Source organism: Mustela putorius, unplaced genomic scaffold, assembly GCF_011764305.1.
Source record: "Mustela putorius furo isolate JIRA1106 unplaced genomic scaffold, ASM1176430v1.1 tig00003913_pilon_pilon_pilon, whole genome shotgun sequence".
NCBI lineage: Eukaryota > Metazoa > Chordata > Mammalia > Carnivora > Mustelidae > Mustela > Mustela putorius.
In genome coordinates this window covers 2,218,350-2,243,205 of record NW_025422060.1, presented here as the reverse complement: position 1 = coordinate 2,243,205, position 24,856 = coordinate 2,218,350, and the positions used below count along the sequence as shown (strand labels likewise).

Sequence of the window (24,856 nt, the reverse complement as noted above, 5' to 3'; positions counted from 1 at the left end):
ACCTTCTGTATGTTCTTCCTTGCCTGACCTCTAGTGGATGTAGGCATAATCAGCAAAATGCTCAAAGGAGAGTAACGATGGGATGAAGCATGTATCCTGGAAAAGCCCCTGCTCAATTTTAGTTTCAAAGTGGAAGAGATTAGTTTGTAATACGAACTGTCACCAGACAGAGTGATCATCTTGAAACTTTCAAACACTTGGATTGATAATTCTGTGAGCAAGAACCTTGTCTGCTGTTTAGTGCTATATTCCAGCCCAACATGTAGCAAGGGGTCTGACACAGGGTGGGTGTGATGCCAAGTAAGGATGTATATGCATGTGAGTAGTTGTATGTATTTATGAGTGTGTGTATGTGTGTGTGCGTGTGCACGCAGAATATTTATTCATATACGTATGTATTTATTTTAGCTTTTTTATCAAATGTTATAATTTTCTGTATCAGATCTTAAAATCTTTTGTTAAATTTAATGATAGTTTTTTGTAACAGTAAATTGAGCCTTTTTTTCCCCAGCAGGTTTCATGCGAACCTGCACAGTCAAATTAAGCCTTTTTAATATTACCATTATTACATTTGTTAATTGTTGCTCTAGGCCACAGTGTTTCTCAGTGAATGCCCTGTTGACATTTTGTGGCACAGTTCCTCATTGTGTGGGACTGTGGTAACAGACAAGTAGCAGCTGCTTATCATTGTGACAGCCAAAATTGTCCCCATACATTTCTAAACACCGTAGGGTAAGGGTGATGGTGCTGCTCCTTCAGTGGGGCACAATTACTAAGGTAATTGAATGAAAATAATTTCTGTATCTTAATTTGTATTTAATGCCAATAGATTTGCAAAGCCCCTTGTATTTTCTAAGTAGAGGATTATATGCAGATAATGACAGTTATGTTTCTTTCCAGTCCAGTAAATTCTCTTTGTGTTCTTTTGTTGGCCTGTCCCTTATAATGTTGAATTGAAGGTAGCTGGATCACTGCCTCCTCTCTGACCTGAGGAGAATGCGCCTGATGTTTGACCATTAAGTATGAGGATTGCTGTTGGTTTGGGGCTGATAGCCTTTATGAAGATACCTTTTATCAGATGAAAGGGATTTGCTAAGAGTCTTTTTTATTCTGACTGGTTATGGAGTGCAGAGCCACTGTTAGTTGGACTTTTTCATCCTATACATTGTTAGTTCTTGATCTCTCTGTGCTTCATTCTAAGTGATTTCCTCAGGTGTTTTTTCAGGGCACCAATCCCATGTTCAGATGAGTCTAATGTGCCATTTAACCCATCTATTTAGTTTCAGATTTCAATGACTGAGTTTTAAATTTCTGGAATATATATATGTTTACATGTATATGCATACATACATGTATGTATATCTATCTATCTATATATAGATATACATATGGACATGGGCTTTTCCCAAAATGCTCTTTTTCCCTTACATTTTTATTTTTTTATGTGTTTAGTTAGTACATACAGTTGTGCACATATTTATCTTATGGTCTCTATCCAATTGTTCTTTTATTCCAAGTTCTTGAAAGCCTAATCTTGCTATTTGTTGTGTCTTCTGACTCTTGTTTACAATGGATTGTTTCTTCCTGTGTCTTGCCAGTTGTGTCTTGAATGATGAGTCTGTCTTTAGAGGACATAATCTGGTGGAGCTCTGGGAGGCAGGCTCCCCCTGCCAGAGCAGTTTACAGTTAATTCTGTCAGGTACCTGGGGATATCACTGACATGTGACCAATTTGGTATAAATGTGTCTAGGGATTTCCTGAACTACATGTGTAGAGTAGAGCTCCAAAACCACATTAGAGACACATCAGTGGTTACCAGTTACTGAGGGATTGGGAGCCTTTTCCTCTCTTGGCTCAACCTCCTTCTTCATCTAGGTTCATGACCTTTTTTTTTTAACTTCCAGTTTAGTTTTTGTTGAGATCATAGCCCATATATGTAAAAGCATGAGTTCCAACTTTTGTCAACTCTGTGGGCTTATATCCTACCCTGTAGGGCATTAAACTAAGGTGACTTAAAAACCAAAATACTTTTAAATCAATAAAAGGAGATTAGATTAGTAATTAGGCCAGGATGAGAGGTGAGACCTAAGACCCAGTTTACAGGGCTGGATAGCCTATCCCTGCTGGAAGACCTCAGTTCTCTCTGAGGCCTCAGGTCATTTCCCTTACTTTCTTGACATACACTCTTATAGGCATTTAAAAGGATGTCTTATATTTTATCTCACATTCATAAGTGCTTATAGTGTGACACCTTTTAGTTTATCTGGTCTGCCATATTGGCAGGATAATCTGTCTTTAATCTTAACATTAGGGTCTTTCTCTGTCTCCTTTGGTTCATCTTAAGACAGAATAACAGTGGAGAGAGACTGGAGAAGGTGGGTGGGGGAGAGGTTAGGAGTGGGGGAAAGAGGTTGATGGAGAGAAAGAGAACACATGAATGAGAGTCAGACATGTTTGAGCAGAGAGATGCACACAGAGACACATACATGCAGGCACAGACTCGGACCTGGAGACCTGGCACACCTGGGTGTGTGGACCCAGTGATAACGTGCTCACAAAGCCACACGCATGCACTGCCCTTGGGGATGCAGGAAGCTGAAAGTAGACAGTGAAAACAGAAAATAACCAAATCTAAGTGCATTAGAATAATTGTAAGAGTAAACTCAGAATCAGTGGGAGTAGAAAAGATGGCTTTAAAATGAACTGGAATTTTGCTCCCAGCAGTTTGGTGCCACAGCAACAGTGGTTATTGTGAGTGGGGATGTAGGCTGCTGGGGTGGGACTTGCCTGGTAGCAACTGAAAGAGCAAACCAGTGCGGGGTGGGGGGTGCGAAGGTGGGTGGGAGGTGGGGGGGGTGGGGGTGTGGGGGTGGGGAGTCAAGCTCTTGATTTTGGTCTCCTTGGCACTGATGAATAGAGATAATCACTGATTTTTAGTGGGACAGTGGGACAGTAGTAATTTTTAAAAAAAGTAGATCAATCTGATTTTAAGCTGACTTTTCTGATTTCATCATTGCCTTGAAAATCATAACCAGATTTAGAAACGTGTCATTCTAAAGTTGAAATTAAAAGTTTAAGATCTTGATCATGTCAAATATTTAAAAATAGGAAACTGAGGCTGCCAGTGCAGAGTAAAGAGGTAGAGGGTGGCAAGTTACTGTTCTGTGCAGATTGTCTTTTGTGGCTCCTATCTGTATTAGACCCAGTACATTTTAGGCCTTGATGTACTTCTCTGTTTTCCTGTTTTTCCTAGCTTTCTAGACCATCAGTGATAGATAATGACTCCTGGATGTTATTTTATTGCATGAATCTTTTATAACAATGGTTATAATACTGGTGCTGGTTTAAAAGCCAAGATGAGCCATTTTGGATCTCTGATACTGTGACATCTGTGGAAAGAACAGGAGAAAATTAGGTTACCTGGCGTAGGAGAAGACTGCTGAATTAAGCTGGTTGGCAAGCACGCTGTTTGACTATTTTCAGTTTTGAATAAAGGATCCATCCCTTCATAACCTGTACCCAGCTGAAATGGACTCAAAGCAGCGTGACTGAATATCTCTATTAGCACCTGAAAGTGTGGCAGTAAACTCTTAGAAAGTCCGTTCTGTTAATATTTTAATTGGACTGTATTTCTTAATAAGTGTCATGATGGTAAAGAAGCAGTTAGTAGTTCAAAACTCTGGTTCCCAAGGTTTGAAATCAACTCTAGAGATTCCGTAATATTTCTTAAAACTGCCCCTTTTCTGTAAAGAATCCCTTCCTTAGGGGCTGGTTCATCATGTCATTATGGATCACCTTGTCCTGTTTTATGAGAGGTAGGAAGATCTGTATCAGGAGTGTGAAACACTGAAGTTATTTTTTTTTTTAAGATTTTATTTATTAGAGAGAGAAACAGAGAGCGAGAGAGAGAGCATGTACGCACAAGCAAAGGAAGCTGCAAGCAGAGGGAGAAGTAGGCTCCCTCCTGAGCAAGGAACCCAGTGTGGGCTCCATCCCGAGACCCTGGGATCATGACCTGAGCCAAAGGCAACAGCTTAACTGACTGAGCTGTGCAGGCGTCCCTGAAACACTGAAGTTTTAAACATCAGTCTCTAATCAGGACTCCCTAGAGAAAAGATACTGTATAATGATGGTTTAGCATCATTTTTAGTGTCTTTAACATACATATTTGAAGAGTTTTGTGTCTCTAGCATTGAGCTAGATGCTATGTAATACTGTTTTTTAATACCCTAAAATTTTAATAGCCATTCTTTATGGGGTACCTATTGTGTGACAAATATCATGCTTATTGCTTTATGTGAATATCTTCTAATCATCATGGCAATCCTCTAAATTGGGAGTTATTTGCCCACTTTGTAGATGAGGAAAATGAAACCCAGTATGGCATAGTATGGCAATTTGTCCACGGCCCTAGAATGAGCAGAGATGTATTCAAATCTAGATCTTTTATATTATAAAAGGTGTTTTTTCTACTCCACCTTTTGTGCCTCTCTTTGGGGAATGAATGATTCCTAGAACTCTAGGATAGTTGATTTTTACTTTCTAAATGTGGATTATAGGATTTAAAATATACTTTTTTTTTTTTTTTTTTTTTTTATTTAAAGATTTTAGTTATTTGTCAGAGGGAGAGAGATCACAAGCAGGGGGAGCAGTAGGCAGAGGGAGAAGCAGGCTCCCTACTGAGCAAGGAGCCTGATGTGAGACTTGATCCCAGGACCCTGGGATCATGACCTGAGCTGAAGGCACCGACTGAACCACCCAGAAATCTTGAATTTATTGTGTTCTTGATGGTTTTTTTAATTATTCTTTTTGTATTTTCCACTGGTACTTCACACCTTAAAATTAGAAGGACACGTTATTAGAACAGGAACTTGATCTGTTTTGTTCCCTTCTGTATCTTGTATCCTCAATATGTGGAACCTAGAGATGCTCATCGATTGTTTGTTGAGTGAATGAATGAAAACCATGGCAGTTTGGACTGACGTTGATAAATACCCATTGTATTCATACTCATGGTATCTAATAAAATGCTAATTTACCCTGTCACGGTGTAATTATTAAGGTAAATATGTGATAGAAATAACATGATTTTTTTAAAGTCATCTAAATACAAGTTTTGTTACACTATTAATGTACTACAGCCCTTTGAAAGTCGAGAATGCATTCTCATGCCCAGGAAATAGCTGATGGAGGTAACTGGAAGGGGAAAGACACAGACATGGTTACCACCCCAAAGTAGTCTTTGTTATCAACAGGACTGAACATACGTAGTATAGACTCAGTGCCTTTTTGTTCACCTCGTTGAATTGAATGGCCTTGCTGGAGTTGGGGCAGGAAGGGGGAAGCAGTATAAATTTTTGACTCTCAGAAAGAATCCAGTGCTTTAAGTTCTTTTGTTTTAAGCACACTATTCTCTATCTCGTAGCATTTGGTTAGATACCCTGTTCTTCATAATTCACTGGCTGGTCCTCTTTTCTGATGGGATCAGGTATTTCATCTTGTTTCGCTGACTAAATTGTAAGTTCCTGTAGGACAAACTGCATCTCATCCTTCTGTGTGCCCCTTCCAGAGATTGCCCAAGTGCTGACCTCACTTGCTGCAGAGCTGTTGGCCCCTATGTGGTGTCACTAGCCAGCTACTCTCTGTGGGTCTTTTCTTGGGGATGGCAGTATTGCAGTGGGGTTTTATTCTTTCAGTAAGGATGGTGTTGTCGTCACTAAAATTATACTTAATGACATCCAGCCTAGTGAGTATTTAATTTTGTAAGTTATCACTTCTCCTCATTAAGTTGGCACATCAGGTAATTCAAGAGCTTGATGGGGCTGTATGTGCTCTGGGAAGGCGGGTGGGTCTGATGGCAAATCTAGGGCTTGTGGGTTTCTAAGAGTGGGGTAGGGGAGGGTGAGGAGTGTTTGTCATGGTGGTGAATTGGAGGAGGATTATGGGAACAATTAGTGTTTATGACTTTAAAATAGGTAGTATACTGTCAGAACTGACTTCACAATGGTTAGCATTCCTTAGCAGTGAGGTTTATTTCATCTGTCATCTCTGATCTTAACCTTGTTATTTCATGACTTTCTTCCTTTAATTTTTGACACTCAGAAACATCACTGAGAGGTGCCTGGGTGGCTCATTCAGTAAAGCTTCTGACTCTTGATTTTGGCTCAAGTTATCTCAGTGTTGTGAGATGAAGCCCTTGTGGGGCTCCACTTTCCACAGGGAGTCTGCTTGAGATTCTTTCTCTCCTTCACCCTCTGCCCCTCCCCTTGTTCGAGAGCTCTCTCTCTCTCAAAATAAATAAATAAATCTTTTAAAAGGAAAATAAAGAAAGAAACATCACTGAGCTGAACTGAAATCATTACACTCTTCCATATGTGTTCCAGCTCATTCACATCTGGGATATCATTTTTCCTAACTTTCTACAGTGTGGGGATTTTTTCTTTATGGCTAAAGTAGCAGTTTTGTCATGCTTGACTTCAGAGTGTAAGTTTGAGTGATATGGCAGGTTTATTCTGCTTGGCTTGTGAGAATGCTGCCTTTTCTCATTTTTTGTTCCCTGAAAAGTTGGTATTCCCTTGCCAAAGCACATACTGTAATTGCCATATTTCTCTTCAAGATCTGGGGCTCTTCTGTGTAGGAAACACCTGGCAGTGCCTTATACCTTTGTATTCTGCTCTTGTGCATATGTAAATCAGTGCTAGGTAAACCAGGTGCTGAGGTTGGCCCACCTTCACATGAATAGTTAATAGAAGTGGGGCTTTCATACTTGCCCTATGCAAAGTTAGCCCATTGACCTACAGTTGGCAAGAGTTTTATTACTTTCCACTCTGTGGTTATGGAATATGGATCTGGGTTAGGATTGCAGAAAATGCAAACCAGCATGTTGTTAGATGCTTTTTTTCTGAGTAATGCCCTGGCAACTCATGAAAGTGTTGAGCTCGAATGTGTTAACCTCTGGGCATGTTTGCTGATAAAAATTAGTCTGTGTTCTTCAGCAGTGTTACATGTACTCTTTAGAAGCAGAGATAGCCTCGATTTTTCTTTGTATAAACTTCCTGGTTATCTCCTTCAGGATCTAGATCCCAAAATTTAAATTCCAGGGAGAACTTAAGAAAGATTATGTGAACCCAGCTTTAGAGGCTTCTGGATTTTCCTCTGTGTCGGCTTTTGCCTCCTTTCTCTTTTGAGCTCCAGTCCTTCTAGGGCAGTCAGGATCTGAGGCAAGGTCGGGGCCTAGTAGGGGTAATGGGAAAAACTTTGGAGTCTAGATTTCAGATGGAGACCAGAATTCTGGTTCACGTTCTATTATCACGCAGCTAGGCCCTTAACCTCTGCACAGGAGAGCAAGTGGTTGTCCTCCCCCATGGCCCCGCTCAGCTTAGACTAGGACATGTGCAGTGTACTAACAGGGCGGCTGCGGGCAGGACAGAGGCTCCTCCCCGGGGGAGGGGGGGGCTCGTCCCTCACAGCACAGTGTCTTTTATCACGAGTTCCTATAGCATGTGGCCAGTGCTGGTGGGGCGACTCAGCTTGGTGGCTTTGCGCAAGGCTCCCCGGACTTGTGGGAAGGAGAATGCGACAGCCACAGCCCAAATTGCTCAGGGCATCTCCTGGGAAAATCCATGTGTGCTGGAGAAATAATGTCCAGCCACCTAGTGTATAACAAAGTCTTACATCATTTATCACAAATTGTTTTAAAACATTAATGTTTGAAATGATGAAAGTTAAACAGATGAAAATATGCTCAATGCAGAAACTTAGAAAACATGGAAAAGAGAAAAGTGTCTCCCTTGCATTATTCAAAGGTAACCAAGTGTTAGTGTATATTCTTTTAATATGTATACTATGCCTGTGCATATTCCCCCCCTACCCAAATGATACCATGCTGCTTTCTTCACCTAATGACATATGGTATTACTGTTTCCATGTGACTAAAATATTCTTCACATTTTTAAAATTATATGAAGTATTTTTATTGAAGTATAGTTGACATGCAGTGTTAGACTTGTTTCAGGTGGAAACATAGTGATTCAACAATTCCTTACATGAGGCTGTGCTCACGGTGAGTAGTGTGGTTCGCGTAAGTGTTTTATGGTGGCATAGCATTCTCCCATCTAGGCACACCATTAGTTACCATAACAAATGCCCTGTTATCGGCAGCCTTCTCTCAGAATGTCTCCATTCTTAGCCATTTCTAGGGTTTGTGACCATTATAGTATAGAATCCTTATCTCTAGGGATTGTCCTCCAGGACATTTCTTAAATTTAAAGCAGCAGGATCTTAATTCCCTAAGAAGTGGCAGTCTTGTGTTACTTGGGCACCACTTTTGTCTTGAAAGAGAAAAACTACACTTTTTGTTTGTGGTGTTTTACAAACCCCTAGTGAACTTTTTAATGATAAAGTGAGGCTGCATAGGGTGGCCTGCCTGTGTATTTTTCAAATATCTAGGTTAAAATCTGTCACTTGACAGTCTTCTGCCCACCCCAGCCCTGCAAACAAATCCCTCAAAACTGGTCTGGTGGATGAGTTCAAAATAGATGCAGTGCTGACACTGTCCAAGGCTAGGGCGTTGAGTTTCTGTTACTCTACCATCAGCATGGGACACTGCAGCACCTTGTTTTTCAGTCAATACTTCTATGGGGACCGTAAGTTAAGATTTTGGAAGTTAACAGCATCCATCGTGGTTGGGATTACATATATGCCCTCAGTTTTCATATGCTGGAGTTCTCAAAAAAATAATTGAGTAACATATTTGTTACTTGACCTTTTTAAAAAAATTTATTTATTAACTTTTTAAATAAAGATTTTATTTATTTGAAAGAGAGGGAGAGAGCATGAGCAGGGGGAGAGGCAGAGGAGAAAGCAGACTCCCCACTAAGCAGGGAGCCCAATATGGAACTCTATCCCTGGGGTCCTGACCTGAGCCAAAGGCAGCTGCTTAACCAACTGAGCCACCCAAGCGCCTCTGACTTTTTCATAACAAAATCCTATTTGAGCAGGAAACCCCGTAATAAAGACTCATTTTCACCAGATTTATGGCCAAATTTTATCTAGTTCAAATTGAAGCAAGTGTGAACAATTGTCTTTTTTGGCTTTCTCCTTCCATAGCTTTTAGCTGTGAAACGGCTATACTGTAGATATGATTTTAATAGTTGTCACAGAAGAAGGACCAGATAATTGAAATAGCATTTAAGATTCAAGAATGCATTGTTTAAATCAGGCACCCAGGGTGAGGTCAGGAGCTGTAGTCCAATAAGCCATTGGCTGATGTAGGGAAGATTGCTTTACTTCAAAGGTTTGTTGAGGTGAGTCTCTGTAGATAAGTGGTTAGGTGTTGCTTCCCACGTGTATATGACCATCCTTTCTTCTTTTATTTTTGACTTAATTAGCTATGAAAGCTAAGGATAGATACCATCTATTTTTATTGGCCTTGAGTAGGTTTCTTTGCAAATTTATTGAAATGAACTCAAAATAGTCTTTGTTCTGATGCTGGAAGCTGATTTGAAGACCATTCTGACTTTCTAGTAATTTTGGTTTTCTTTTCCCTCCCCTAATTGAAATCTTTTGTTTTGCTTAACTATTTTTTCCCTCCCTTTGAAATCATTTTTTTTTTTTTAAAGCTGGAAAAACTTCTATGATGGGATTCTAAATTGTTTATACTTTACTGACAAGCCTCTAGCTCTTGGAGATTGTTTGGAGGCAGGGATTACAAAACCAAATGCCCATGGGGTGGTGGGAAGGTCTGAGAGTGAGGAGCAGTACCTGATGGGTGTCACAGAGGCGAGAGGGTTGACCGCTGAGCACTGGAATCTTAGGTCTCACCCGGAGGGGCCAGCAGCTGCTGCATTCAGCCCATTGTGACCACTGGGATGGGAACCCAGTGGAAAGAGAAGTTGGAAATAGATTTTTGTCTCTGTGTTATATGTTTGAAATATAAAAATCATTATGTGTTTGTCTGTGGCTCAAACAAAACCTATCCATGGCCCGAGATTATCCCCACCATTGGCCAATCTGCGGTCTTTGCTCTGAAGGATAAATTGTGCTTTTTTAGAAAATAACAGTTTTAAATCAAGTAGTTTGTGAATGCAGATTTGGCTGAGATACTCTATTTTAATCACCTTTAACAAGGAAATACTGCTTAAATAATGGTAGATTTTAGATGAGTCGGTTGTAGCACCTAATTCCCTTTAATTGAGGTTACACTCTATCTTGCTATTTTGTAGTATCCTGGGTGCAGAGTAGGATTTTAAAAAGAAAATGGAATTTGAGGCCAACAGATCTTCCACCAAGTGTCTAATTTTTATGGGTGACTTTCTCAAGTTTCTAAATAGCAGTGTTCTCAATTGAACCTAGAATGTATTAACATAATAACTTAGGTTTTTGCCAGAATCCTTGAATGTATTATCAGTTAAAAAACCTGAAAATTAATGTTGACTCCCCTGAGTTATCAAATCAATATTTATGTGTTTTCTTTTTCTTTCTTTAAAGATTTGAACATGGAATTCAATCCTTCAGACCATCCTCGGGCCAGCACAATATTCCTCAGTAAATCTCAGACGGACGGTAGGTTACTAATTTATTTGTGTTCTTAAAACAAAACAAAAGGCTCATGTTGGTAACCTAAGTCTTGACTTTCCACTAGTTGTGATTCTTGAGGTAAAAGTAGAATCCCCTTTAGTAGCCCCTCAAGTGTATTGTTGGATGGTGTTCTCTGGAGGTTTCTTTCCTTTGTATGTAGTAAGTTATGTTTTTAGAACTTCCTTCCTTCCTTCCTTCCTTCCTTCCTTCCTTCCTTCCTCCCTCTCCCTCCCTCCTCGCTGTTCTTTCTTTCAGATTTTATTTATTTATCTGAGAGAGTGTGAGCGCACAAGGAGGGGAGCAGCAGGCTTCCCTCCCACCCCTGCAAGCTGAGCAGAGAGCTGGATGTGGGTTTTGATCCCAGGACCCTGGGATCATGACCTGAGCTGAAAGCCGATGCTTAATGGACTGAGCCACCCAGGTGCCCCTAGAATTTTCTTTCTTGAAGCAGCTATTATCCTCATTTTGCTCGTCAGCTGGATTATTTCTGTATGTATTCTATACTACCAGTTTTTACAACAGTCAGACATTTTCTCTTAAGAACTGATACTTGCATAAATCTCTAAAGATCAGAAGTGTTTGTTTTTTTAGACAGTTTGTAGAAGAAAGCAAAATGTAATCCTTGAATAAAATAAAATAAAATCCCTGTTATGTCTGTTGTGCCATTTGAGAGCTGAGTTAAACCTGTACACTAAGGGTAAATGCTTTCTTTTTTGCCAAACTTCTACTACCCAGATTATTCTGCAGTCTTTGTGTTTGTCCCAGGAGTATGTGTGGAAATTCTGTTAAACGTTTTCCCTCTCTTTTCAGCCCCTAGCTTATCTCACTGTTCCCTGGCCTTTGGCTACAAAGGACAGATAAAAGTTATACAGTATAATGAACATGAATCTTCTCAGTTGGTTTCCTATAAAACGGTAGCCAGAGAAATTTGTTAAATGACCATGAAGTGACCAGGATATTACATTACAGTGCTGGAGTCCTGTGTAATTCAATCCCTGACAGGTCTGGCAAATCACTAAGCCCTCCTTTAGAGAACATCCTAATTTGACTAGAAAATAATCAAATATTTATAAGACAGACTTCATTTATAAGAACTGATAACTTTCCAGTAATGGTTAGGTGACAGTTTTGACATGTTAAAGTGATATTGATGATCATTACTTAAGCAGCCACTGACTTGATCTGAAAGAATCTGGTGCATTTATAAAAGTCAGTCAGTGTTTCCAAGCATAAAAACAAATCGTTATAGGCATCAAATACTTTAAAAATAAGTTTTAAATATATCAGGTAAAAACAAAACAGGATACGTATTTCTTGGCCTGGTAAAGTGGGAAGTCACTGGGAGAGGTAGGAGGAAGGGCAGTGATAGAAGGCAGGAGGGTTTGGAACAAGGAGAATATAAAACAATTAAATTTTGCACTTGATGCAAGATTGGCATACTTTCAGGTTTGGTTCCTGTTTCTTGTGACTTCAGGGTATAGACCAATATCATTCAGGAAATTTTCTTTTCTTTCCTTTTTTTTTTTTTTTTTTTTTTTTATTAAATGCTTGGAAACAGAGAGCCCGATGTGGGGCACGATCCCAAGACCCTGAGATCATGACCTGAGCCAAAGGCAGAGGCTTAACCCAGGCACTCCTCATTCAGGAAATTTTCTAACTTGAATCAGATGGAATTGCAGAAGGGCCTCTAAGTAGATGACACATACCTTGTTTGTCTTGGTAAAATGAAACTCAGCCATTTTCTGAGCTAACAGAAGGATTGCTCCACAAATGAGTTAGGGAAGTGTATCTTTCCCCTTTACCTTTACTACAAATTTTATTTCCTGCTTCCTCTTCTGGAACATTAGAGTATTGATTCTTCTTCTTTTTTTTTTTTTTCTTTTAAAGATTTTATTTATTTATTTGACAGAGAGAGATGACAAGCAGGCAGAGAGGCAGGCAGAGAGAGAGAGGGAAGCAGGCTCCCTGCTGAGCAGAGAGCCCGACGCGGGACTCGATCCCAGGACCCTGAGATCACGACCTGAGCCGAAGGCAGCGGCTTAACCCACTGAGCCACCCAGGCGCCCCAAGTATTGATTCTTCTCACCCTTCTGTTTAATCCTTCAATTTTTCCCCAAATGCTGGATCTTCCCATTCAACATGTAAACCTTTTTGAGTTACACAAGAAATATAAAAAAAGGAAAGATAATCAATAGCCTCTCCCTGAGGTTTTCTTCTCTCCTCTGTTCAGTGGGAGTTTCTTTACCATCTCAATTTCTCTTTCCATTCACTTGTTCACTAGCATCTTCCCACCACCACCTTTCTCTGGAGCATGAGGGACATCTTTGTTTCTCTTAGCTCTTGAGCTCTCGTATGGCATTTACAGCCACTGACTGTTCCTTGCTCCTTAAAACTCCTCTTCTGGCATTTTATATTCAGACAGGCCAATTTGAGGAAAGCAAGTCCCTCTAATGAACAATTGCTATATAAATAATTTAAAAAATAGGTTTTAAAAATAGGTACACTTGATAACTTTACTAAGTTAATTTTTTGGTGAATTGATTATCAGTCATGGAAATATTTAGGGAATTGGTCCTGAGAAACCCTCCCTTTTTTTAAAGGCCCTACTCAGGCATCTTTGATCAAGTTCTCCATTCATCTCCGTAATGTTGGTGTTTTTATAGGGTTCTGTGCTTTATCCTCTTATCTTCTGGGTTTACACACAGTTTCTCACAATGTTCGTTTCAATAATGATCTCTAGTCGGGTTTTTCTCTGCAGTGTTCAGATCCCTTATATCCATCTGCCTGCTGGACATCTTGATATCTTCTTCTAACTCAGTATGTCAAGTGCCCTGCGTTTCCTGTTCTACCCAGGTCCCCAGAGCAGGGGAGGCTTGACTTTTCCTGGACTCATCCCTTGTCCCAATTCTCCTGTGCTGGTGGTAGTGCTGGAGCTCACTCACACTGACTCGCAGCAGCTGGTGGTGCACATTTCTGCCCAGTTCCAAGTTCAGCGACACCACTTTGGGAGTTCGAGAACAGTCACAAAGGGAATTTTACCCTGTAGAAATTGACAAATGCTACAAATCAGGGCTTTTTTCTTTCTTTTTTCTCTTTTTTTCTTTTTCCTTTTTAAAAGGCAGCTGTGGAGCACTTCCTGGCATATCACTACAGCCAAGTGATCAAAGGTGTGCTAGTTTCTGCCTCATAACTGTCCCCTGAATCCGCCTCCTCTTTACCATTCCCGTTGCTGCCGCCTTAGCTGAGACTCCTGTTTTCCCCATTGGATTACTGCAGCAGCCTGTGGACCCACCTGTGACTGTATCTCCTTCCCGTCCTATGGCTCTGCTCTTGCTAGGTGAAAAGACTTTCTGTAAATCAGATCTGACTATGTCACTTGCTTGCTTCAACTTTTTTAATGGCTCTCCAGTTGCCTTAGAATTAAATCTCAGCTGCCAGTTGGAAATGTCATATGATTTCTTCTTCGAAAACTATGAACTCCTTCGAACATTTTTTTTAAATTTTTTATTTTTTATAAACATATATTTTTATCCCCAGGGGTACAGGTCTGTGAATCACCATCCTTCGAACATTTTTATGTGATAATAGACAAGGCCCTCGTGATGCATCCTCTGCCTGCCTTCTCAGCCCACTTTCTTCTTTTGCATCTCCGGGCTTCCGCGGTACAGAATCCCTTACAGTTCCCCTGGTGTGCCACGTGGCCTCCTGTGCCTTTGCACTGACCTGCATTTCCCCTTCTGTCTTCGACACAGCTCATTCCTCCAGTCTCTAAGCCTCATTTCAGCTATCACCTCTCCTCATCCCCCAGGCTGGGTTAACTGGGCCTTTGGTGGGTTTCCGCTCTTCATGGTCTGAGCTGTATTGTGGTATTTAGAACTATTTTCTTGTCTGTGTTGACAACTAGCTCCTAGAGAGCAAGTGGTCATGGATCTCAGTATCTCCTGTGCCTTGCTCTGTCTGGCACCGAGGATATTTAACTTAGGTGATTGAAAGAAGGAAAAAAAATGACAAAGCCACGAGACATTTTTGATTTACTTGTGATCATTCTTTGCTTCCACAGACTTATATTTTCATTACAAGACCATATGTCTAAGAGAATTAGAGCAGTCCAAAATTGTGGGTCCCTCCCACACCAATTTATTTTATTCTATTTAATTTCAATTTTTGGAAGAAATGTTCTAATCCCAGATTATAAGGCACACAGCACCTTTTAGATTCCTTTCTTTCAAATTTGGTGATCTCCCCTCTCTTCTCAGGGTGATGGACTCCTTCAGTAGTTTGCACTAGGTCTGTGGGTAGGAGGCTGTTGGTGGGGTGGTGGCAGTTCTCTATGAGGGCAGCTCCTGCCTGGGGCCACAGCCACGTGCTCTTTGGCCTTTGCCCCTTTCCACACTGCAGACCCACCATCCTCTTTCCTTCTCCAGCACTCGATGGTGTGATGAATACACACTATCTGCTATGCTCCCCATGGGCCAACTGTTCGTTATTCTGCTCTAGCTGATACCTATATTAAGTCATTAGGAGTTAAATTAGAACCTACTAAGTTCCTTTTCCCTCTGATGTCAGAGATTTAGGATGTCCTTGGATCCTTTTTCTCAGTGTTCAGAAGGAGACTGGAAACTTTACCATAACAGAATGATAATAGAGTGCTTGCCTAATTAGAACTGTGCCAGCTGGCTGAAGTTAGGGATATTCTGTCCAAAGCCAGACTGACTGCTCTCTCAGTCTCTTCTTCACACAAGTGGGATGTCACTGCAGAATCTTTGTTTGAGAGCCACTCAACAAAGAAGGGACCAAAGGTTCCTTTCAGGACTGGGTGGGGTTGCCAGGTGAGAGAGAAAATAGTTTGCTTAGCCTGCCTTCGCTTTTCATGCTATCATTTTGGCTTGTGGAGAAGAATTATAGTTCCTAGTGTTTTTTCCTTTTCTATACTATTTTAATTCATTGTTTTCGAAGACATGAGAGCCTACTCTTAAGTAGTAGGAGAAAGCAGCCAAACCACATCTTTTTTAACTGGTATGGTTTTTAGACGTTCTTTATCTTAAAAAAGAATTTGGACAAAAATAAGAACTTAAGTGTCTGTGTTTGTGTGTGTGTGTGTATGTGTAATCTGTGTGTTCAAGAATTTCTTGAAATAATTAAAGGAATGAAAACCAATGTCTCTTGAGTGACTTAAAGCCAAAGCAGAAGTGTTGAAATTCAGAAATAAAAATATGATCCTTCGTTTTCTTTGCACATTCTTTCAGAAATACTGAAATTGAAAAAAATGTTTTGTGGCCTTCCTTTGTTCAGGTCATGTTTTTGTTCCTGGGCAGTGTTGAACTTATCTATCACGAGGGGACCAACCGTTTTGTACTCTTTTTATCTGGCATTTAGAAGCAGCTGATCCCTGTGCCCTGCCAGGAATCTCTTCCATCTGAGTGTTCCCATGACCTTTCTGTCATCCCCTTTCCTACATGTCCCCGGCTGTCTTTATCACCTTTGTATGCACTGTGCTCTGTCGTGCCCTTTTCTCCATGTCACTATCACTCTGTGCGTCTCCCTTACAGTCTATCAGGTTCCTTAGAGAATATTTTTACTATTAGATATGGAAGAATCCGTAGAACCCCAAAGCTCTTACACCAGTGGTTTTCATTCTTTTTCTTCTTTACTTACATACCATAGAAAATAATTTAGAAAACTATGAACTCCTTTGAACATTTTTATGTTGACTATAAAAATTTTTCACTTATCAAAAGATGTAGTTTTTGATGTATTTTAAATATGGACATTTAAAAATGAAACTATCCATCTTGAAAAAGATGTTTCAAATATTATCTCAATATCTTAGTGATTTAGTAATCCACCATGAATCATTTAAAAATGTATGAACAACTCATTTTTAACAGTTGGAAATTTCATATGATTTCTTTTTCATCTTGAACTTATATTTCCATGTCATTTTCTTATAGAATTTTATCCTAATGTAATATATTTCTAAGTCATTTGTCACACCATCATACTTCCATTTTATGAAAATATGGATCTAAGTTTAATTTAATTTTTATTTCTTACAATTATAAATCTATAATTTATCTTTAATTTTTATATCATACCATTATAAAAAGTAAATTCTGGATTGATAAATCATTATTATTATCATTAACCCTCAGTTGATCAAAACAACACAAACATTAAGATTTTAATGGATAATTAGTCAATAGAGAAGTGGAGTAAGTTTTAGAAAAACATTTCTTACTGAGATGCTTCTATGGCTGAATATTACATGTTACTGGAATGAGGTGCTAGTCAACATCAAATTCCTTGTTTTTATAAATGTAAATGCTGAGGAACTTTGTTCGTATAGCTACCTACATGGGAATAGGAGATTTATTATAGTAATATCACTAAATTCTGTTTCATCTGATTCATACGTCAAAAAATCTCCAATGGATTTATCATCCAAAACCATTCCCTAATGATGAGCTACAATTCATTCTTGTTCTACTTCTGCTTTGTTGACAGAAAGGAATTGGAATCCTTTGATTTGCAAAAGAGCTTCTCACCCCTAGAGAAGCTTCTCACTTCTATAGTTTCTGGGAAATATACCAAAAAGACTTTACCAGATATACAAATGACTTTTAATTATATCTGCTGTTAAAGAACAGCATTTCCATTTGGTGGCACCGGGTTGAACTTGGTGCATTCAGGAGCCTTGGGAAAACAAATCTGTGATTCATTTCAGAACACCTTGCCTGATTCCTTTGACCCCATTGCATTCTGTTATACCCCTTGAAAGAAGGAGTGCTCTTCACTCTATGGTTTTAATTTATTGCATGCCTTTCTCACATTTACATCTCTATGCATGGAACTCTAATATATGTGGAATGAAAGATTTCCCAGCTGTCCTTTTCCCTCCAAACTATTGTTTTTTTTTAGCTTCTCTTTTGATTTAAATATATTTTTGTCAAAATGTTGTATGTCCTTCATGTGACCTTAATGGCAAAGCTAGCCATCATTGTCAAGCCAGTCAGTCAAATCAGACTCACTTTCTATCAGAAGTGGTCTGATTTTATTTCTTTTCAGTTCATGTCATGTGTCATGCACGTGACCACCTTCACTCTATGATCACGACAGATGGCCAGCCAGGTAGGACGAAGTGTTTGCCTTGCCAGCTGTCTGCTGTACCTTTATGCTCATCCCTGTGCTCCCCTGGGTCTTTCCCTCAGAGCCTGTCTTCTTGATGGAGTCTAAGCACTGAGGAGGCATGGTGCTAGTAGATACTGTCTGCCGTGTGTGATAGCTGTAGAGTGAGAGCCAGAAGTCCTCACTGTGCCCCTGGTAGAAATGGCCACAGGACATGGCAGATTCCAGGCTGTGCTGCAGGTTATAAAACCTGGAATAAAGGCAGCAGCCTCACCCATGGGGTCTGTTTTGTCCCTATGGTGCCCTGGGATAGGTCTTTCATGTCAGGCTCATGCATGTCCAGGGGTGGGTTGGCATGCCTTTTTCTGAGAAGTGGGAGAAAGGTAACTGTGAAGGAAAAGGCATTCATGGAGCCACTGCCTCACACCTCAGCCATGTTCAAGAGTTCTTTGAAACCTACTTTCAAGACTGCTGCTCTAATCCAGTCCTGAATTATCTGTTGACAAGATCATTTTGAGGGAAAGAATGATGAAAACTAGGATTGCCTTACCTTATCTTTTCCTTCTGGTCTGAGGGGGTAGATGCCCAAGAAATATCAGAAGTCCAGAGTAGTGGAAGGTCAGTTCATAAGTAGGCTGACTGTGATTATCTTTAGCCTGTGGTGAACCCCTTCTTGCAAGGGAATCATTCTTTGGTCTCTAGTTTGGTAGCCAGGGCTCTGGGACTGACCTAAGGCTCTTGAGTGCTATTAGTTAGCTTTATAGTTATGTGATCTCCTGGGTCATAATTTCCTGTAAATGGACAGTGATCATAACTGTCATATTAGTAGATCATTGTCGTGAGGCAATAGGGAGATGTTTTGACCTTACACACAGTAAGTAGTCAGTCCGTGCCCACAGTCTCTGCTCTTGTACCTGTTAGCAGGTACTTGAGTCCCTTAGCACTGACACCTGGGACTCCTCTGAGCCATTCCGCCCTAGGACCTCAGGCAAGGAGAAGCCAAGGCAAGGAGAAGCCTCTGCCTTTGCACTGTGGTTAGGTATTGCAGATGCATATCTCCCATTGCCTGAGAGACATTCCCTCTGGCAGTCCCACTAATCCCTCAGGACTGTTATGTCTAAATTGGAAGCCGCCATCTTTCCTTTCCTGTCTACTTCCTCATCCCGTATTTTAAGGATTTCTGGGTCCCCGGCCATCAGCCCAGGAGTCCTGTGATTACTTAGGTCCCATCTCTCCCCTATATGCTTGGTATCCCTTCCTCTGGTGTCATGACTCTCAGCTCATATTCCCTCAATTGGTCTGTGACCACGGGCCCTTTCCTACCCTCCTGCTTCCAACTCTGTTCTCACTTTTCCTCCACTTTGCTACCAGAAGGACATTCTGAAACACAAGTCGACTAGCGCCCCTCCTGCTCAAACTGTCCTTCTTCAGTGGTTTCCTCTCACCCATAAGGGACAGTGAGCCTAGGTGTGGCGTGCAGCCATTCCCTTGGACCCTTTCTAAGCCTTCCCTGCCAGTCCTCCCCTGCCTCTGCTGTGCGCTCCCACAGTCCTGAGTTGCTTCCAGTCCTGAAAGGCCAGGCCTCTGCTTTGTCACACTGCAGCTGATGCACCATCCTTATCCTCAGTGCCCTTCCTTCTTGCCCGTGCCAGCCCAAAGTCTGCCTCTTAGGTGGTACTCCCCCTGATTCCCCACATTTCATCCATTCTGATAGACTGTTCCCCACCTATAATATCCCTGAAATCAAGACAGGCAATGGCTTCTCAGCATTTAATTGGCGGCTTTTTTTCCCTTCCTAAGTGGGCAAATAGAATAAAATCAGTGGCATTAAATTCAATGCAGTTTGTATATACCCCTTGTGGAGTTCATTTTTTTATGGTTTGTAAGTAAAGGAATAGTGGGTGAATGTAGCCACTCAATTCCATGTTGCTTTATATAGGGACTGTTTCCCTCATTTTGCATTCTCTGTACCAAGCACAGAGGCTAGCACATCTTAGAAACTTAAAAAGAAAATGGATTGAATGAATGAAGTAATAAAAGAGTGAAGGCAGGGAGTCACTCCTGGGCAGACATGCTAGGCATTGTGACAGTCTTTCTGACAAGGTGGCTTTCTAGTTTATTCTGCAATGTAGGGATGTAGGTTTTTGAGGCCTGGGCAGTGTATTTGGACTTCCTGCTCCCAGGTCGGAACTTGACGTGGCCATCCCACCCTCAGGACAGCTCTCCTGTCTCTGCAGTCATCTATTGAGCTGCACAAGGTGGGGTGTTGCAGGGTTTCTTGGCCATGCTAAGCCCTGTAAATTAAATGGTCCAGGGAGGTCTTTTTTGGCCTCTGTGGCCCACTTTTCTTGGAAGCATTGCCTTGCCCCAGTGTCTGATCTCTTGAGCCTTCTAGTCTAGATGAAGCTGCTTGCACAGTATAGACTCTACTGAAATCAATTGAGACCCAGGATATCAGTTTTTCCTCAATGTGTCTTGCATTCTGTTGTCTCTCTTGACCTATGCTTTCCCAGTTTCAGTTGTCAGAAAACTGCTCAGTGAGCAGAAACCCAGAGGCAAGGCTTGGGGTAGTCATTCACCCCCCCACCCCTCCACCCCCCGCTGGGAGTGGGGGGACGGGTGAGGGCAGGGCTTTCTGTCCTCTCCACCACAGCTGTGTTCTGCTGTTCGCTAGCACCCTCTGGTTTGGTAGTTGGAATGATAAACTTTTACTTTTCTACAGCTTCTTTCAAGTCCCCTTTTTAAACTGTGAGGACTTTCAGTCTCCCTTCTACTTTTCATAGTGTCTCATGTCTATAGCCTACCTTACACGGTTGATGTCTGTGGTCAGCTCCTCTGCGACATCAGGGAGGCAACTGAATTTCATTGAGAAGTCTGAGTCAGTCACCATGAACAAGAACAACTAATGCCTTGGAAAGATTTCCTGAAGATAGTCATGTTTTTTTTTTTTTTTTTTATCTTACTTATTTATTTGACAGAGAGATCACAAGCAGGCAGAGAGGCAGGCAGAGAGAGAAGGGGAAGCAGGCTCCCCGCTGACCAGAGAGCCCGATTCAGGGCTTGATCCCAGGACCCTGCCGAAGGCAGAGGCTTTAAAGCACACCCTTCCGGAATCAACCTGATGGAGCTTTGAGCCTGCATCCCTCACAGTCTATATGATTCCACCTGATTTGCATGGTGTTCCTGAACCACAGTAGACTAGAGTTAGTGCCTCCTCATGACGTTGTCAGGAAGACCTGCTCTGTAATCTGTCAGAGCTCTGGGTGCAGAATCTAAGACAACAGAGGCTCTCAGTAAGTGCAGTCCTTATTCTGGGGTGGAAGTACTCATTTGCTTTCTTGGATTGAGGCTCTTCCCTGACCTCGGTCTCTTAGGTATGGGTCCTTCTTCATGCTGACTGCAGCACTTCACACTGAACCCTGGGTCTGACGGGGGTAGATATGACGACTACCAGTGAAAGAGGAAAGGATAGTCTCTGGGCTCTGCTGTGCCCAGACCCATCGTCTTCTGTCCATGTTTCTTGAGAGAGAAACCCTCTCATTTAAGAGTTGCTTCCACACATCTTGGAAGCAAACCAGAAATAGGTCAGATCTGAAATGGTAGCAACCAACATTTGATAGCAGTCCTTTATAAAAGTATAGAGAGCATTTTGAATATCACCTTAAAAAGAATCAAATGATAACTTTGCCACCATGTGCCAAAATGGATTTCTGATGGGTTGGCTAGTCATAGGTTAACTGTGGTGAATATAATTATAAATATCTAGAAACAATATGAGTGAATATTAATCTCAGAATGGGGAAGGGGGCGTGTATGCTTATAGGACCAATAGGAAAAATTGCCCCAAAATGAAAACTTATGTCAAAATGCATCCTAAAAATTAATCTATCAAGTGGGAATAATACTGTAGTACATATGACAAAGGATTAATACCCTTTGTGTTAAAGAATCGTTGTACAACCAATGACACTGCTAACATAACAACAGAAGAGTGGGTAGCATTTCTCTTTATGCTTGTATATGTGCACATGTATATTTGCATGTTTATATCTTAATATATTAAAATGCAAAAGGGCATATAACACATCTGTGTACATATGTGTAGGGAAAGACTCCCTTTGAAAGGATATACACTAAAATAGTTATCTCTGGGTTGTTGAATTATATCATTTTTCTTTATGTTTCTCTGTATTTTCCTAATGTAAATTTTATTTGTATCTTTTTCCTTATACTGCTCAGTATTTTCCAGTGTTTTTTATAGTAAGCATGCATTTCTCTTACAATCAGCGAAGTTCTCAAAGAATCCAATTTATTGTGGTTTCTGTGCTTCTGCGTAAATACTTTGACTCTTGGTGTTCTCCAAGGTGAACAGAAAACATCTAAAGTTAGTTGACAGTTTAGTAGATGGACACTTGATCTTTGAATGGTTTTCTCCATATGCCTGTACCTACTTCTGCCACCTGTTCTGTTCTCTGGAATCTGCTGCTCTCCACGACTGATCTCCCCTAGACGTCTTTGCAACTTTTCTTATCTTTTCATTTTTGTTTCATCTGCTTTGCTTAGTTAGATTTCACTTTGAATGTTCAGAATATCCCCTTCCTCTGTGCCCAGATTTAGAAATAAATGCAGGTCCAGGATACTTCAGTGTGGGCCAGAGTTCTTGGGAGAAGCTGCCCTCCTACAGTGCAGGAGAGGTGCCTCGTGGGGTAGTGACCTCATCAGGATACCTCGTACGGGGCCCCTTAGGTGTGGGGTGAATGTGTTCCTACACTGTACAAACCTGTGTCCTGGTCACTGGTGGTCATGACTTACAGCCCTGTGAAGCTGTGAGCTTAGACAGGCTGGGACCTTAGAATATTTTTGCATTTGCCTCCGAGCTGTGTTCCCTAATGGGACTCAATGGTTGTGTTTTGAATTCACTGAATAATTAAATTCACTGAATTATTGAAAACTGTGGAAATTGTGTGGTAATCTCAAACATAAGAAAAATTAATATAATCCTTTGATTGTCTAAAGCTGTATGGTGTTCACACACCAGAAAAAGGAAAGGGAAAGAACACGTCTTCTTTTGAACCAGACTTCAGTGGTCCCGGTTGACTCTGCTATCCCAACAATCACCTTTACACCTCAAAACCAAGTCTAGAATTCTTTATGTTATTGTCAAGGCCTCCCACTTGAATGGCCTGCCAGTCCTTCATATCCAGAGTAATTAATAAGCTAAGTAGGTTTTCTTTGTGGAGCAGCTAAGCTCTGTTCATACTGGATCCTAATTATCTGTTGTCAGATGGAATTCTTCTCATGCAGGTTCCAGGCAGCGGCCACACTGCCCTTGGAGGGAGGCTAGAGCAGAGGATGGAGTCTGGGAAACCTGGCAAGCCATCCCCAGTCTTCCCCATTCTGGTCACTCCTTGCCTGGGACTACATGGGCTACTTCCTCATTTTAACATTTTTTTAAAAAAATATTTTATTTATTTATTTGACAGACAGAGATCACAAGTATGCAGAGAGGCAGGCAGAGAGAGGAGGAAGCAGGCTCCCTGCTGATGCAGGGCTGGATCCCAGGACCCTGGCATCATGACCTGAGCTGAAGGCAGAGGCTTTAACCTATTGAACCACCCAGGCACCCCTGCTTCCTCATTTTCAAAGGAAGGATGTTGGATTGCCTGTTTTAGGACTTATTTAGTTCTCTCATTTTGTGTCAGATAGTGACTGATGCCAGTCATTGGAAGGTCTATTTTAGAGACGGAACAGGGGAAACCAAGATAATTTTTTAAATGCCTGTCTGTAAAAGAGGTTAGCTGTAATTGCATTTAGATTGTTAACAAATCCTCAGTAATTAGGCAGGTTGCTTGATTTTGTTGTTGTTTTTTTAGATAGTTGTATTTTTAAAAAGTAAAGAAATTTTGCTTCTATGACATTGTGATAAGGGGATGTCATGTGGCAACCTAAGTGAAATTTTGGTTTCCTCAGATGGCGAACACTGCCATTTTCTCATTTTATCTGGAGAAGACTTAATATTAACAGTAGTGTTTTTTTGTTCATTTTAGATGGCTTATTTTTAAAGCCTTAAATACATTCTCTGTTTCAGTCATTATGGAGTTATTTCAATAGCTAATTAAAAATTCTTTTACCAAACCATCATGAATGGGATCCCAAGGAGAGAGAGCTCTTATTCCTTTTCCAGGAGAGTGAGATGTATGATCCACATCAACTTATTGTCTGTTTTCCCAACAAAGCAAAACCTATTAGTCACTCAATTAATATAGAAGCTCTGAAAACTCCAGAGAAATTTGATTGATATGTTATTAGAACACAAAATATCCAGGTTTAAAAATGATTAAACTAATATCAGAAATGAATTGGTATATTGCTTATTCTATTACATATAACAAAACGGTTAAAAGCCATTTGAATTTCAGAGCTGACTAATGGCCTCAGTAGTTTCAAATTTATTTTAAAGACAGATTTAGATTTAAGCAATATAATTCATCTTTTTTGGTATTAGTGTAAGAGATTCCACCTACTTTTTTTCTCCTCTGGAACTGTCTTAGTCTTGGTTCCTACTAGCTTAGGGGAAAAGGAATAATTAGTTGTAAGGACACCAGGGTATCTGAGAAACCTTATTAAGTTATTGGAAGTAAGGACTAAAAGCCATTAGGAATAAGGAAGCACCTGCCTTCTCCTCCTCACCCTCCTGCCCTCCATTCTTCTCTGCATGGCAGCTTCGTTGGAGATCCTCAAGATAGCCTCCCTCCCCTGCCCGGGGGTGATGACTAAGCAGGAGGAGCGATAGCCCTCAAAATATAGTCGTATTGATGGCTGTGGCTTATTACAAAGAATACATACAAAGCAAAATCAGTACGATGAAAAGGTGCATGGGTGAAGTCCAGAGGAAACCAGGCACAGGCTTCCAAGAGTCTTCTCCAGTTAGAATCATGCAGGATGCACTAAGTTTCCCCAGCAACAGTCCGTGATATGCGCCAGCCAGGGAAGCTCCTTAGAGACCCAGAGCCCAGGATTTTCACTGAGGATTGGTTAAGTAGGCAGCCTCTGCCAATGTGTGCCAAAATTAGATTCCCAGGAGGGAAGCAGGTGTTTAGCATAAACTTGTATTGTTTGCACAATGTAAGTACAGTGAGCCACTTTTATTGGT

General features: G+C 40.9%; 1 protein-coding gene across 3 annotated transcripts in view; it reads left to right on the top strand.

The window, feature by feature from the left end:
* The window catches only part of CCNY (cyclin Y), a 242,147-nt gene that overhangs the window by 154,743 nt on the left and 62,548 nt on the right, over positions 1–24,856 (top strand). For all 3 annotated transcript variants that reach the window (XM_004774318.3, XM_004774316.2, XM_004774320.2), the window contains exon 2: positions 10,489–10,563. In XM_004774318.3, the coding sequence (XP_004774375.1) occupies positions 10,497–10,563 (67 nt within the window). In that variant the 5' untranslated portion in view covers positions 10,489–10,496. The remainder of the gene's footprint in view (positions 1–10,488; positions 10,564–24,856) is intronic.